Source organism: Strix uralensis, chromosome Z (assembly GCF_047716275.1).
Source record: "Strix uralensis isolate ZFMK-TIS-50842 chromosome Z, bStrUra1, whole genome shotgun sequence".
NCBI lineage: Eukaryota > Metazoa > Chordata > Aves > Strigiformes > Strigidae > Strix > Strix uralensis.
In genome coordinates, this window is record NC_134012.1 from 87,509,124 (window position 1) to 87,523,008 (window position 13,885).

The following is a 13,885-nucleotide window of genomic DNA, read 5'->3' on the forward strand; positions in this document are numbered from 1 at the left end:
GACATGAACTCAGCAGACAAGAGATATAAATCAGATTTAAGAAATGCTGATTATGCTACCAGTATTACTGCTGTTGTAATAGGCAGCCTTTCAGTTCCAGGAAAAAACCCAAATACTTTATTATTGGTCCAGAGCCAGTTCTGAAGTGTAGGAGCATGCTGAACTTTAAACAGAAGGAAGAGTGCAGTTTAAGTCTTGCAAAAGTGTCATTTTATTCAACTTTGCTAGCTTTCAATTTCAAGAGACAGATGAGCTATAAGTAAACACTAAATGCTTTTTTGGTATTTCTGTCGAAAACAAAATATAAACAAACATCATCTGCTTTTAATCTTTCCATGAAAGAGGCCCCCTAATTAAAGCCTGTCTATATAGTTATGTTCATCCACAATAAACAACATTAAACACAGTAATCAAATATAAGGTAACATTCGATAACCTTAGAAGCTGTCTTGATGATATATACAATACAGCATAAAACAATCACCTTTGTAAATCTATTAGAAAAAAGATCTTGTGTGTGACATCTTTATAAATAAATAACATAATAATAATAAAATAATAACTTTTAAGTGCTGCAAAAGATCAGCGCGATTCATTTTAAAGCAGCAACGTAACACTGAAAAATACAGAATTGTCATCCACCTAAAATTTCATGTTGCCACTGTAACTGCTTCTAGAGTCATTAATTTCTGTTAAACAGAAGAAAATAACAGTGCTACTTCTGATTCTCCCCTGATGGAGATGTAAATCTCCTTCTCCAACTGCCTGTCTGGCATTATAGGAAAATGTGTTGGCACTAGATAAACTTGGTATTTCTAGCCTCATTTTAAACGTCAGCTGTGGTCTTGGAGACCCTGCTTGTAAGGACTAGGGGATTTTAAATCAGTACGTAGTCATATACCTGCTTTTGCTTCTGTAGGGAAGAGAACTATAAAATCCACTGCAAGATGTTCTCATTTGCTGAATTACAATATTTGAAGAATTTGTCTTTTTAAAATATTTTACATTTTTGTCTCACTATATATAGGGTATTCTGTAGCAAACAATCTTTCATTTGTCGCATGAACAGAATCTCTTCTGCTGGTTTGCAGAGTCTTTAAATGTGAAGGGCAGTTTTGATCAGACAACACTTTTTATAGCATGTTTTTATAACACATGGACCTAGAAATTGTCACAATACAGTGACCCATAAAAAAGGTAAGGGAGCATTTTAAGAAGTTATGCAGTTCATATCTGCCCCCAAGGTTTATATTAGGCCTTTATGTTACATCTAACAGACACTATCTGACCTATTTCAAAGGATGTCCACCAGTGAAGATACGTATACAACTGTAAGTAATCCTTCTGTGTTTAATGAGCCTTAAATATGTTGGTTTTTTTTTTTTTTACAGCATCCAACATAATAACTGGGGGTACTGATGGATGAAAAACTGAATATGAGTCAGCAATTTGCACCTGCAGCCCAGAAAGCCAGCCGTGTCCTGGGCTGCATCAGAAGTGTGGCCAGCAGGCAGAGGGAGGGGATTTTCTGCTCCTCTACTCTGCTCTTGTGAGTCCCCACCTGCAGTGCTGTGTTCAGCTCTGGGGCCCCCAGCGTAAGAAAGAGGGTCCAAAGGAGACCATGAAGATGATCAGGGGGCTGCAGCACCCCCCCTATGGAGACAGGCTGAGAGAGTTGGGGTTGTTCAGCCTGGAGAAGAGAAGGCTCTGGGGAGACCTTACAGTGGCCTTCCAGTACTTAAAGGGGGCTACAGGAAAGATGGGAGGGACTCTTTCTCAGGGAGTGTAGGGATAGGACAAGGAGTAATGGTTTTCAACTAAACTAGTGTAGATTCACACTAGGTATAAGGAAGAGATTTTTTACAATGAGAGTGCTGAAACACTGGCACAGGTTGCCCAGAGACGTGGTAGATGCCCCATCCCTGGAAACATTCAAGGCCAGGTTGGACGGGGCTCTGAGCAACCTGATCTAGTTGAAGATGTCCCTGCTCATTGCAGGGGGTTGGACTAGATGACCTTTAAAGGTCCCTTCCAACCCAAACTATTCTATGATTCTATGGTAGTATTTTATTGGAATTTAAGTCTTATTTTCTTGTACTACTCACCATGAACATAACTAATTTTTATAGAAACCTTTAGCATAGAGACACTTACGAAATTTTAGTACATTTAAAGACTCCTTATTACATTTCTCTTCTTTAAACAAAAAAAAAAATTAAATTCATTCAGATATTTTCACTCTAGTTTAATAGATTATATGATATAATCTGAATGGTAAATGTCTTACCTATTTTAACTTTAAGCTTTCAAGCTGAACTTTTCTATGCAACTTTTCTGTTCAGATTATTTCTTCTTTTCAATAAAAATTTTCTCTCTGGAAATTTCTTTTCAGCAAAAATAAGTATTCTTTCTTCAAAAATTAAGTGAACACTTAGTATTTTGCAGTTCTTATGTTTACTAAATCATTTTATTCAAAGGTTCTGGTGCTCTCACGTTTTGGAGAAAAGACTTGAAATATAGCAGATTTTTCCAGATGTGAAAGGCTATTTTTGCCTTACACCTATTGGAATTTGGTCAAGTTATAAACCCACAGAAGTCTTTGTTCCTGTTTGGTAGACATCTGTGAGACCATGTTAGCTTAACTCTCCTATGCTGGAGGTTCTCCACTGCAGTGAATTTATGCAGCACGGATGAAGATGCATCATCCCCAGAGGTGACTCAGCCCATGTCCTCCCTGGGCCACAGCGACTGATAACTGCCAAGAGAGGTCAGAGGACATGTGCCTGAGCTTGGAGGGATGAAAAGAGAACAGGAATGTAATGGCCTGTGGCAAGTGATAGAAAAGATCTCCTCAGTTTCTCTGGCCCCAGGCACACATCTCTGTGCAGACCAAAGTTTCAGAAAATTTCACTGACAGCCGCTATGCCCACTTCAAGTTTCTCTTCAGGGTGCCTCTTCCTCACTTCCACAGCTTCCTTCTTCCTCTTCTTTCGATGAAGTTTCCATCCTCTTTTTGTACACTCTTTTGTTTTGGTGTTGTACACCCATTTCCCCAATGTCCTTTTGCACCAACTCACTTCTTCCCAGCCCTCTTTCCTCACAACGCTTACTACCTGTCTGCCTTTACACCTCAGTGAGCATCCCCACAAGACACTGCAGGAGTCACTGTTTCAGGCTGTCTCTACTATAGAGATCTCTATGCTGTGCTCTACTGTATGCATGGACATAATCCAGGGTGATCGAGGGAACAAAAAAAAAAAAAATCTATCCCATTCTAGAAATTGACATATTTAGCCCAGGAAAATAAAACCTGAAGTGATACAAGTGTTCCTAATTTGTAAATCAGGGAAATCCAGGAGGATGGAAAACATTCACCTATCACCAAATTATCCTGCTAAAATTATTACAAGTAATTTTAAAATAATGGTAAAACAACTTTCTTCCCAATCCCAGTTTGTCATATATTCTGCATCTGTTTTAGCTAACACTTTTAATTACAACGTCAAAATGTTGAGAAGATGGACTTCATTACCATGGTTAAAGCCTCAAAATTTCTGAGCATTCGACAAGAATAATTAACAGGAGGTGGTCAGCTAAGTTAGTGGGTTACACTCAGAAGAACTGAGTACCCCTGCCAGAAATGTAGCAGAAAGGGCATTTAAACTTTTGGAGACTTACTTGCCCTTCTGCTTTCTTGACTGGAAGCAAAAATCACCTCTGAATAGAAGATATTTTCATGTCTTAAAAAAAAATCATTGGGTGGGTTATCAAAATATTTATGACTTCCAACAGTGGTTTAAAAAAAAAAAAAGATTACACTATAGTAGCTGGAGACTGCAGGACTAACACGGGACCTCTGTGGAAGCTAGTATTACTGGGCATTAACTGGTATTACCTGTAACTGGGAAGGACTGTTTAAAGCTGTTGAAAAGAATTTAACAGAACCTCACTGACAAAGCATTAACTGACAAAGCATTTTATTTTCTAAATTAATACTTCCCAAATACTATCTGATAGACTGTGTACATGGCTGGAGTGTAGTTCAAGATGGAGTCAGCAGGACAGAAATATACCCTGCCATGTTTTATTTTCAAAATAAATATCTTTTATCGAATCCAGATACGGAAAGCAGTACCATTTAAAGTGTGACACAAAAACTATAAATGGAATAACAAGAAATTCTAGGCCAAAATTACAAAACAAATAGCAATTTTTAAAATTGCATTGCCTCTTTTTCATTTATGCACATAAGAAGAGTAAGTTTCAACTACATTAATATAAAGTTAAATATTCACTATAAAATAATCCAAACATTCTGTTGTACTTAGAAGATTACCACAGCAGTATAATTAAATATTTTAATTTCATATAAACCTATAAAAATAAAATCTGAGTTATTTATCCCCTCACGTTGATGGAAACACAGTTCGAAGCACAGACTTGATTGCTTTTCAGTGGAAAGCCAACCATCAGTTTCCTTTTGATTACCAAATTCTTTATGTTTCTATATGCTTACATTAGTAACATTTTGAAAAACTCCCTCAAATTCAGAATTAGTTATGTTAATTAGCTGGATTCCAAGAAGATGCAGTAATTCCTCTCTTTGCTAGTACATAAATCCCATCATTATGTAAAAGGCCTAAAACTTATGTCTTTCAAGAGAAATAAAAGGTCTAATGTGAGGATTCATATTGTCAAAATTTGATTCCTTTTACAAAACATAGTATCATACTTAAAGACTGCTAAACCACTAACTACTTAGTAAAAAACCACATCCTTCAAAACAACAAAAAGCATGCACAAATGGTCCATATTTACACATCTGACCAAGTAACTTCGTAATCTTCAGAATTCCAGATTTGACACAGAGGCCCCAGCCCACAACAGGGTAAATTTAAGTCACAGATTCACAGAATGGTTGAGGTTGGCCATTGGCCGGGACCTTCCAAGGTCCTCTGTGCCAACCCCCTGCTCAAGCAGAGCCACCTGGAGCTGGTTACCCATGACCATGTCCAGATGGCTTATGAATATCTCCAAGGTGGGAGACTCAGTCACTTTCAGTTAAGTCTTTGGTTTTTTAAATGCTGCTTTTGGGTTTTTGTTTGCTTGTTTAGTCAAAGTGTGGGGCTTACTCTGTCGCATGGGAAGAAGTGTTCTAATGAAGATTATCAGTGTGAAATTGTTACTGCTTACATTGTCATCACCAATATAGTAAATACCATTTGTAAAAACAAACATTTACAATTAAATGAAAGAAATATTACAAGCCTGACTATACCTCTACAGTTTCTACATTCCTGTTGCTAAGTTTACTCAGGTGTGTTCTTGCAAACTGATTTGTAGAATTCATGGAATTTCTGTCTTTACAGCAATAAAGTTCTGCCTGCTCACATTTAAGTATTACTGTTGAACTACCCTATTTAGTAAATTCAGAAAAAAGAGCAAATAGCTTTTGTAAAAGATAAATAGAAAGGGCTAATTTATCTCACTCTTTCTGTCACAAGTTTGACAAAACCAAACCAAACCAAATCTTCCTTTGTTTGTAAGAAATTAATATGTTATGCAGCTCATAATATAGATTAGATTTGTCTGGAAGCTGTATTTTAGACCTGGGAAACTTGAAATTAAAATACCGTGAATTTTTTCCTAAGAAAAAATGCATCATTCATTGTGAACTAATAAAAATATTTACAACAGACCATTTGGCAGGATGTGGGTAGTGAAGACAGACATTGTTGGGGGAGAAGTGAAACAAAGAAACAGAAGAAGCTGCTCTTGAGAAGGGTAGTAATTCCCCAATCTCAAACATTACTAAAAAGCCATGACATTTATGCTTTATTAACTTCTCTTTCTAAAAAATATAATGCAGTGAAAAATTAGAGAATCATGGTAATGAAAGGCTAATGGAAAAAGGATAATTATGATTTTGATCACTCAGTCAAGAAGTCTCCACAGGTTTAACAAAGGTTAAACGAAACCACTTAACCTTTTAAGACTCCTCCAGTCTTAAGCCTTTAAGATTCCTTAAAAATGGATTGGTTCAAAAACAAATAGCAAACATTATCTGCACTTTAGAATAACTCCCCAAGTTCTTCTCTGTAGGTGAGAACATATTCATCAGAATTCAATATGCCTTAAAGACAGAAAGGCAAAATGTAGAAACACCCAGTACTAAAGCACTGGAGACACCAACAGGAGCTTACCTAGCCCTGGGCTCCCTACTCAGAGACAGACAAAAAAATTAAGAGGGCAAACTACCTGGTGATAACTCCTCCTCCCTCTCTCTTCACGACACTGAGGTCAATATAACAATTACAGGAGCACCTATAGTGTTTTGTTTCAGATGAATAATGTGCTTTGATGCAAATCTCTGATTGTTCCCACCTAAAATGCTTTGGTTTGCATCATGGAATAGTCTCAGACTACATAGATTCCTTTCTGATTAAACTTGACAATGCACTCCAAGAGAGCACCTGAAGTGCTGCTCTGAAGTAGAATAAAATTAATATCATGTTAACACTGTGTCACCAGCACTATTAACTCAGGATATATCCACTCCTATGGGTGTGATGTGACTTGCCAATGTAGACAAAGCTTATAGGATCTAGTGAGCAGACCTGGTGGTATAACCAGTATGGGTATATCAATATGTATCATTCACATTACAGTAACTGTAGGATTTTTTATAGAATAAGCAACATCAGTTACCTAGGATCCTTGCAGGAAATCAAACGTTGAATTTCCTGAGACATTTAAAAATCTCAGACATAATTTACAGGGACAATTTCAGACACTTAAAAAGAAAACAAGAAAATATTTATTGATTGTAGATCCAGACAGGACAGACCATCTACTCTTACTTTCTACATCACAAAAGCCATGGAATATGACCAGTTATGTGATGCAGATATGCATGGATTTATATTAAATATTTCTTATTATGATACTGCAACACAAGGTAGCACAATACACATCAGCAACACACAGCTTTTGTTTTATGTTATTCTCACCATTTGGGTTTTTTTTGTTTTGTGGGGTTTTTTTAATAGTGCTCCTTACTACATTTTTAAAAGAAACTGATTTTGCATGATCTGCTTCCCTCAAAAAAATAATATTTTTTTTTTTATTCTTGAAAATTTTCGGTCCAAACATTGTAACTTTGCAAAAACACTCTAAATTAATGACAAAATTATTTATATCAAACCAGCACACAGCTACTTCTATCAGAAAAAAAATAAAGCCACTATTTTTTTATCTGAGAGCTCACAATTTTTCTGAAGGTCTTTTGTGAACGTGTCTGAATTAAATGAGTTCACTTACTGTGTTTCCACGCTAATTAGCAGAAAACATTATTTAGAGGCCTACATCCTATATGCAGAGGCTGATCTGACATGGGGGAAGAGTCTCCCTTTGCATCACATTACATAGTCAACACAGCACCATGGCATGCAGCTGCAGCTAAAGAAAAGATGCACTTCAGCTACTGCACAGCATCCCAGCCTCTTAGCTGTCTTATTAAGAAAAGAAGCAACTTCAGCCATCATTTAGGGTCAAGGAGCCAGAAGAAAGCATGAACAAGCACACAAGATTTGCTGCACCTGAAGCAGGGGAGTAGGAGACAGGGAGAACAAGATTCTAGAATTTTATTAGCAGGCATGTATATATGCTGGAGTGAGTGCAGAGGAGGGCAACAAAGCTGGTGAAGGACCTGGAGAATAAATCTGATGAGGACCAACTGAAGTTTGAGGAAGAGAAGGCTGAGGGGAGACCTCATCACTCTCTACAGCTACCTGAAAGGACATTGTAGAGAGGTTCGTGCTGATCTCTTCTTAGAGGTAATTAGTGACAGAACAAGAGAGAATGGCTTTAAACTCCAACAGGGGAGGTTTAGACTGGACATTAGGAAAAAATTTTTCACAGAAAGGGTGGTCAGACAGTGGAATAGGCTGCCCAGGGAGGTGGTGGAGTCACCAAACCTGGATGTGTTTAAGGGTCGTTTAGATGAGATGTTGGGGGATATGGTGTAGGGGAGAACTTTGTAGAGTAGGGCTGATGGTTGGACTTGATGATCCCAAGGGTCTTTTCCAACCTGAATGATTCTGTGATTCTGTAAGGAATAACTGAGCCCAAGTATCAACTGGGACTTCACAGTACCTTCATCTTTAAACTATGGTGAGCTGTGCTATAGCAGTACCCAGAATGTAGTATGTGTAGTTATGTCAACATAATTATTCTATTGCATAAAGCCACCATGTAAATATAGTATATAACATAAAAGGCTTTGAGCTAGGCAGGTCCTCCACAAGCCCAGCAACAAAACCACACAGGAAGCATTTGTGAAAAACAACAAAGTAGAGTGGAGATAAATAACAACAACCTTTTGCCTTGCCTACTTTCAGATTACATAAGGGCATTCAGCTACCTTGATATTTCTCTACTTTCATTCTCTGACACACAATTCAGAGGATGTGGTTTACAAGTTTAGCATATTAATGTTGTTCGTTTTCCTACCAGTGCTATCTCTCCTAATCCAAGCTGGGCACGTCCCAAAGTCTGCCAGGCATCCCAGGAACGTGGGTTTCTCTGGACAGCCATTTCTGCTGCATGCACTGCTGGGAACATTTCATGTAAAGACATCAGGACCTATGACAGAAGAAGAAAGATAAGAGGAAAAAGAATAAGCAAAATTGAAAACAGATTTAAATTTTCTGGGATTAACGAGGCAACCACTATTGTTTCAATAACTAAGGACAGGTTCATTTTACCTATCTTTTTCTAGTTTAAAAGTTAGTTGCCTAATCTCAGATAGTCAACCAGATGCATTCCATAGCCCTCAGAGAGAAACAGGCATGTTAGAGGATGATTCACCTGAACTATTTAAGCAATTTTATTAGAAGTAGATTAATCGCTTCTGAAGGTGTGCCTCTTCTCCCTTCCTCCCTACAAACCCCACACTCTGTAAAAGCATAACAGAATACACTGAAGGACAAGCACATTGAGAATTAAACACAATAAATAAGCAAGTATTGTTAAAAAATTCCAGGTTGTATTTTTTCTGTTTAATAGAAGACTGGAATCTACTAAATACAGTTGCAGTGAACATGATATAATTACAGAAACAATCCCTGTAATTCAGCATGGAAACAGCCCTGAACAATGACTGTTGTATTTGAAGAGTAAGCATTCTGCAATAGCAAAGCCTTAGACATGAAGTCACCTACATTTAAAAAAAAAAATAAAGTGGTTTCTGAATGTGGTAATCTCTTTTACTCAGCAGTACAGGTTAGTGTCAGCCTGTTACCACAGTATTCTACTCCTTGCATTGAATCTCCATAACTAAGCCTATAAATCATAGTTAACGATACATAACATGGCTCAAAGCTTGCCTTATTTTTCCAAGACCACCGTGAGATTGGCACATTACCTGAAAACCTGCATCAGTCTGAGATCATGATTTCAGACACCCACATGCTATGGTGATAGATACCAGTATAAGAAACAAATGACAACTGCATTCCTAGAGTATGATGAGAATGTCAACCACAAGAGTAAGACTCATGTGTGGGCAACCACTTTCATCCCAACTGACCCGCAAGTATGATGAATAATATTAGAATATATTAGGACTATTGCTGCAGCGCAAAAAGCATTTATTTAACCTTACTGTTCTATGATATATTAAATAGATAAATATGAGTGTGGAGTAGAGGAGGATTCAAATGCAATAATCTTGCATATTTAATTAACATAAAGTACTTGCAGAGCACTTGGGTGAGTACAATTTAAAAAAATAGCTTTACTACAAAAAGTAATCTTGTACCCAAGAAACACAGGAAGTATAGCTTTCAATAAACCCCTTTGTATCCATATTCCTGCGGTTTTAATAAGACAATTCTTCTAAAGACTAGTCCTATGGCTTCTCTTTAATTCCATTTAAAAAGGCTGGACTCTGGAATTAGAAGCTCCTAGAAATCTTTAAAAAACCCCACAGCTGTATGTCATGCCATTCTCCCTTTCTTCCTCAACAGTTCTCAATGACTGTGCTTTGTAAGCGAAGTTTGTAATGAATACTATGTATTTTTCCAAAACCTTCAGTTCAACTGCATTTTTGTGTGCAGTTTCTCTTATCTGCAGCAGATCTGTAAACTGAATCAAACTTTTACTGGTGGATAGGTGTACGTCCAGTCAAGACTAAATGACTCTGCATCTATCAGCTAGCTTTTACATTAATCTCTTAACGTGTTTATTATCGTAAGAGAAAACAAATCCACGTGTACACTCACCTGAACACGCTGAGTATTCAGTGCTTCCTACCAGTACCTTCTACTGCAACACAACTTCAAAACATCTTTGTAAGTATTTAGAAAATCTTTTCTACTTAATTCGTTTTTCTGCTTTGTTTACTGAACTGTGACCTCACTAATAAAAGACAATTATTCCACTTCCATCTATTTATGACTGTTGTGTGTACTAATTTAGACAACTGCTTTAAAAATGCTCTTCCAGATCATGGTGGTAATTACTGTGCTCCTAGTAACTATGGCATCAGCTACTCAAGGTACATTCAAACAAATACAAATTTGAATGTATATACATTTTGTCTGGCACATGTGTGTTTTTTTCAGTTATTAATAAAAGGACTCAGCTAAACTTGTCAGTTAAAATAATAAATTTATTAATGCACACTATTTGCCTGCACTTTTGTTTTTCAAGTGAAGAGATCATCAAAATGAACATACGATACGTGAAGCCCTGTCTTGGGTTACTCTACCTGTGATATTATTATCACTTTAATAAAACACCTCTGCATGCTAGATACCATTGTTACTTGAAAACTGAACCAGCACCCACTGAGTTATTCTACAACTGCAAAGTCATGCTGAAAAAAGCAACAAAACCCACCACTAGCATAAAGGTATCTTCCGCACAGATTTGACAAGAGTTGCTCAGTCCTTTTACTGCGGCAGGTCACATGGCTAAGACAAAGCCAGACAGGACCCACATGTGCTGTAGCCCCCTTTGTCATACAACATGCCTGTCACACACTCAACATGCAGCCATATCAAGCACAAAATATATGTGTATATACATCATCCCCCAACAAGACACAGACCAGTGTGGCCTCCATTTCACTAATATGGTAAGTACCTCAAGGGTTACTGTCATGCCTTACGTATGTTCCCCTTAGACAGGGTGTGTCTAAAAAGGGGGAAGCCAGGCAGTAGATCATAGGAATTATCAGTAACAAAAAACCCACAATCATACTTCTAATTCCATAGATAGCATTTCATGCACAACATATACTTCAGTATTTATACATTCTTGGATGTGATGTGATATGCTATGATATGCAATGCTATGCTATAATATGCTATGCTACGATATGCTACGCCACAATATAATATGATATGATACAATTACGATATGATACCATACCATATGATATGATATGATAATCTTGAGTTCTGCATGACAATACAAGATGTGAGGCTTATTTTCACAGATGCAGCTACTTTGAAATACTTTTATAGCATTTCAGATCTTCTTGCGAACTCATCACTAGTTTAAACATACCTAGAACTGAACCCCTTGCCTCCTTCCCAAACCATCTTAGTTTGTTTTATCTGTAGTGCTGTCATTACCATGACAGTATCATTTTTAATTTTCTCTTCCTTCACATAAATTTAGTCTACATTTATGCCCCGTGTAAGAGCAAGGCCATTTTTCTATTTGCAAAACTCTTTTCATTGTCTTGACTATGTTCTTTACTGTTGGTTTCCTTGATCCCTACATATCACACCATAATGGGCCAAAGTCCATTTGACTTAATAAAGACTTAGACGCTCAATTAATGTCTTGTTCAAAGTCTTGCTCCCACCTTCTACCACATACAACTTGATTTTCTCCTCTCAAGGATCTATATTATTTGTTTCCTTTTATTTACCTCTTTTTGAATAAGTTACTCTTATTTGCTCCAACACGGCATCGGCATAATGGTCTATTTTTCTGCTTCTTACACAGATGCCCCCAGGTCTTCTTTCATTTCAGTCTATGTGCTTGAAATACTTGAGCTGATGAGAAAACTATTATCTTTTTGTTCAGATGCATGACTGAAACATGAATCTGAAAGCCAGTAGCAGTCCCTACACCCAGTTTTAGCAGAATGCTTGCTGCTACTCTTACCTTTGCTCAGTTTTATCTCATCATAGTCATTTACTATCTTTGTAAATTTGTTTACACGTAGACATTTAACTTCAGTAACTGTTTTGAAATAGTTATTCTGTAGAAAATAAATAGAACACATCCCCAAGGGCTCCCTCCAAAATAAGCACTTTCTTTGATTTGGTTGAATTCCTTTCACAAGAGTAAAGTGAAGTCCTCTGTGTGGAGAGTGTTTATTGTTGGGAGCTCCACTGTACTCTAATGCAACAAACTCTTGACAGACTTTTAATCCTTTATGGCTACTTCAGTACAATTGACTAAACTGAAAGCCATCACCAGCATTAATCCAGACCTGCATACAATTACATTACTTCATCGGTAACTTTGTGCAATCTCTTTTGATTCAAGTTACATTTACACCTATTTCGATGTGGTTTTGGTGGGGTTTGACAGCAGAGATAACTGTCACCCTTTGTTAGCTACTTCCTGCAAAACATTCAGATTACTAGTAAAGCAGGAACAAGCAAGCATGACTCTAAAAAGGTCACAAACCATTACAGTACTCAGACATAACATTTATTTTTTAAACAGATACTCACTTTTTAGATAAACTAATTCAGTTGCATTAGGGTATTTTTCAATGATCAGACAAGGTGCTTCCCACAGGAACTATGTATCACCGAAAACTCCACTTAAATCCCTCTTCCTCAATGTTTTAGCATCAACTTAAGGGTCTTTAGATAGCCGTGCATTCAGAAAAAATGCACAAATATAACCTTGTCATTTGAGAATATGAAGATACTAAACTTTTACTTATCAAGATTATGTTGGGGAAAACCTTCATAAAAGAGACAAATCTACCAGCAAAATAGGTCTTTAATCTACTGTGATTGATGACACAGAAGTGCTATTTTGCCAGAATCACCTAAGGTAAAGATGAGGATGTGTGTGTTTGCTTATAAACACCCTTCTAAGAGCTGACACATTAAGACTCTATTCCTTTCCTGTTGCTCTCAAACTCGTATGTCAGACAAATTTTCTTTTGCAAACTTTATTAGCAGGATGGCAGTCAAGTTTCACAGTTAAGTAATCTCCTTGCATATTTGATTTATTTTCCTATTATAGTGATAACACTTCATTAGAAAACATTCTTAAAACTAATCAAACAATTAGAAGAAAGGATCTTACAAAGCAGAAAAAACATCTCAAGACATTCATGTATATTAAAACATGACTGGAGGGAAATGTCTTATAAAGATGTTCAGTAGGTGGATTTTTAGAACTTACTTTATTCCAACACAGACTTACCATTATCACATGCACTAAAACAGAACATCCATGACACTACAGTGACTTAGTTTAATAGATCTAGCTTTAAAAAAAAAAAATATGAGACAGATTAGAAGAATTAGAAGAACTCAGTGGCAAAAAAACATTTAAACATAGCAACTGTCATAGGGAGACTGACCAACTATTAAAAATCCAGGCAGCAGAATGACCCATCCTGTCCTACCCACAATATTTTGGCAGCGTTATGAATCTGAGTAAGTCTTGATGTTAGATGAGCTCACTAGTTTGAAGCTGAATCACTATATATATAGATACATTCCAAGTGCAGTGAAATTGACCCAATTCCTTCTTCCATCCAGAAACCCATTTCAAAACACTGATGAATAAAATTCTTCCTACCCATAAGCAGTTTACATTTATCCATGCTGTAAAG

General features: G+C 36.9%; 1 protein-coding gene across 1 annotated transcript in view; it reads right to left on the reverse strand.

Annotated features, from left to right (window-relative positions):
• The window catches only part of TTC33 (tetratricopeptide repeat domain 33), a 55,602-nt gene that overhangs the window by 4,016 nt on the left and 37,701 nt on the right, over positions 1 to 13,885 (reverse strand). The window contains exon 4 of the mRNA XM_074857251.1: positions 8,512 to 8,643. Within this exon, the coding sequence (XP_074713352.1) occupies positions 8,512 to 8,643 (132 nt within the window). The remainder of the gene's footprint in view (positions 1 to 8,511; positions 8,644 to 13,885) is intronic.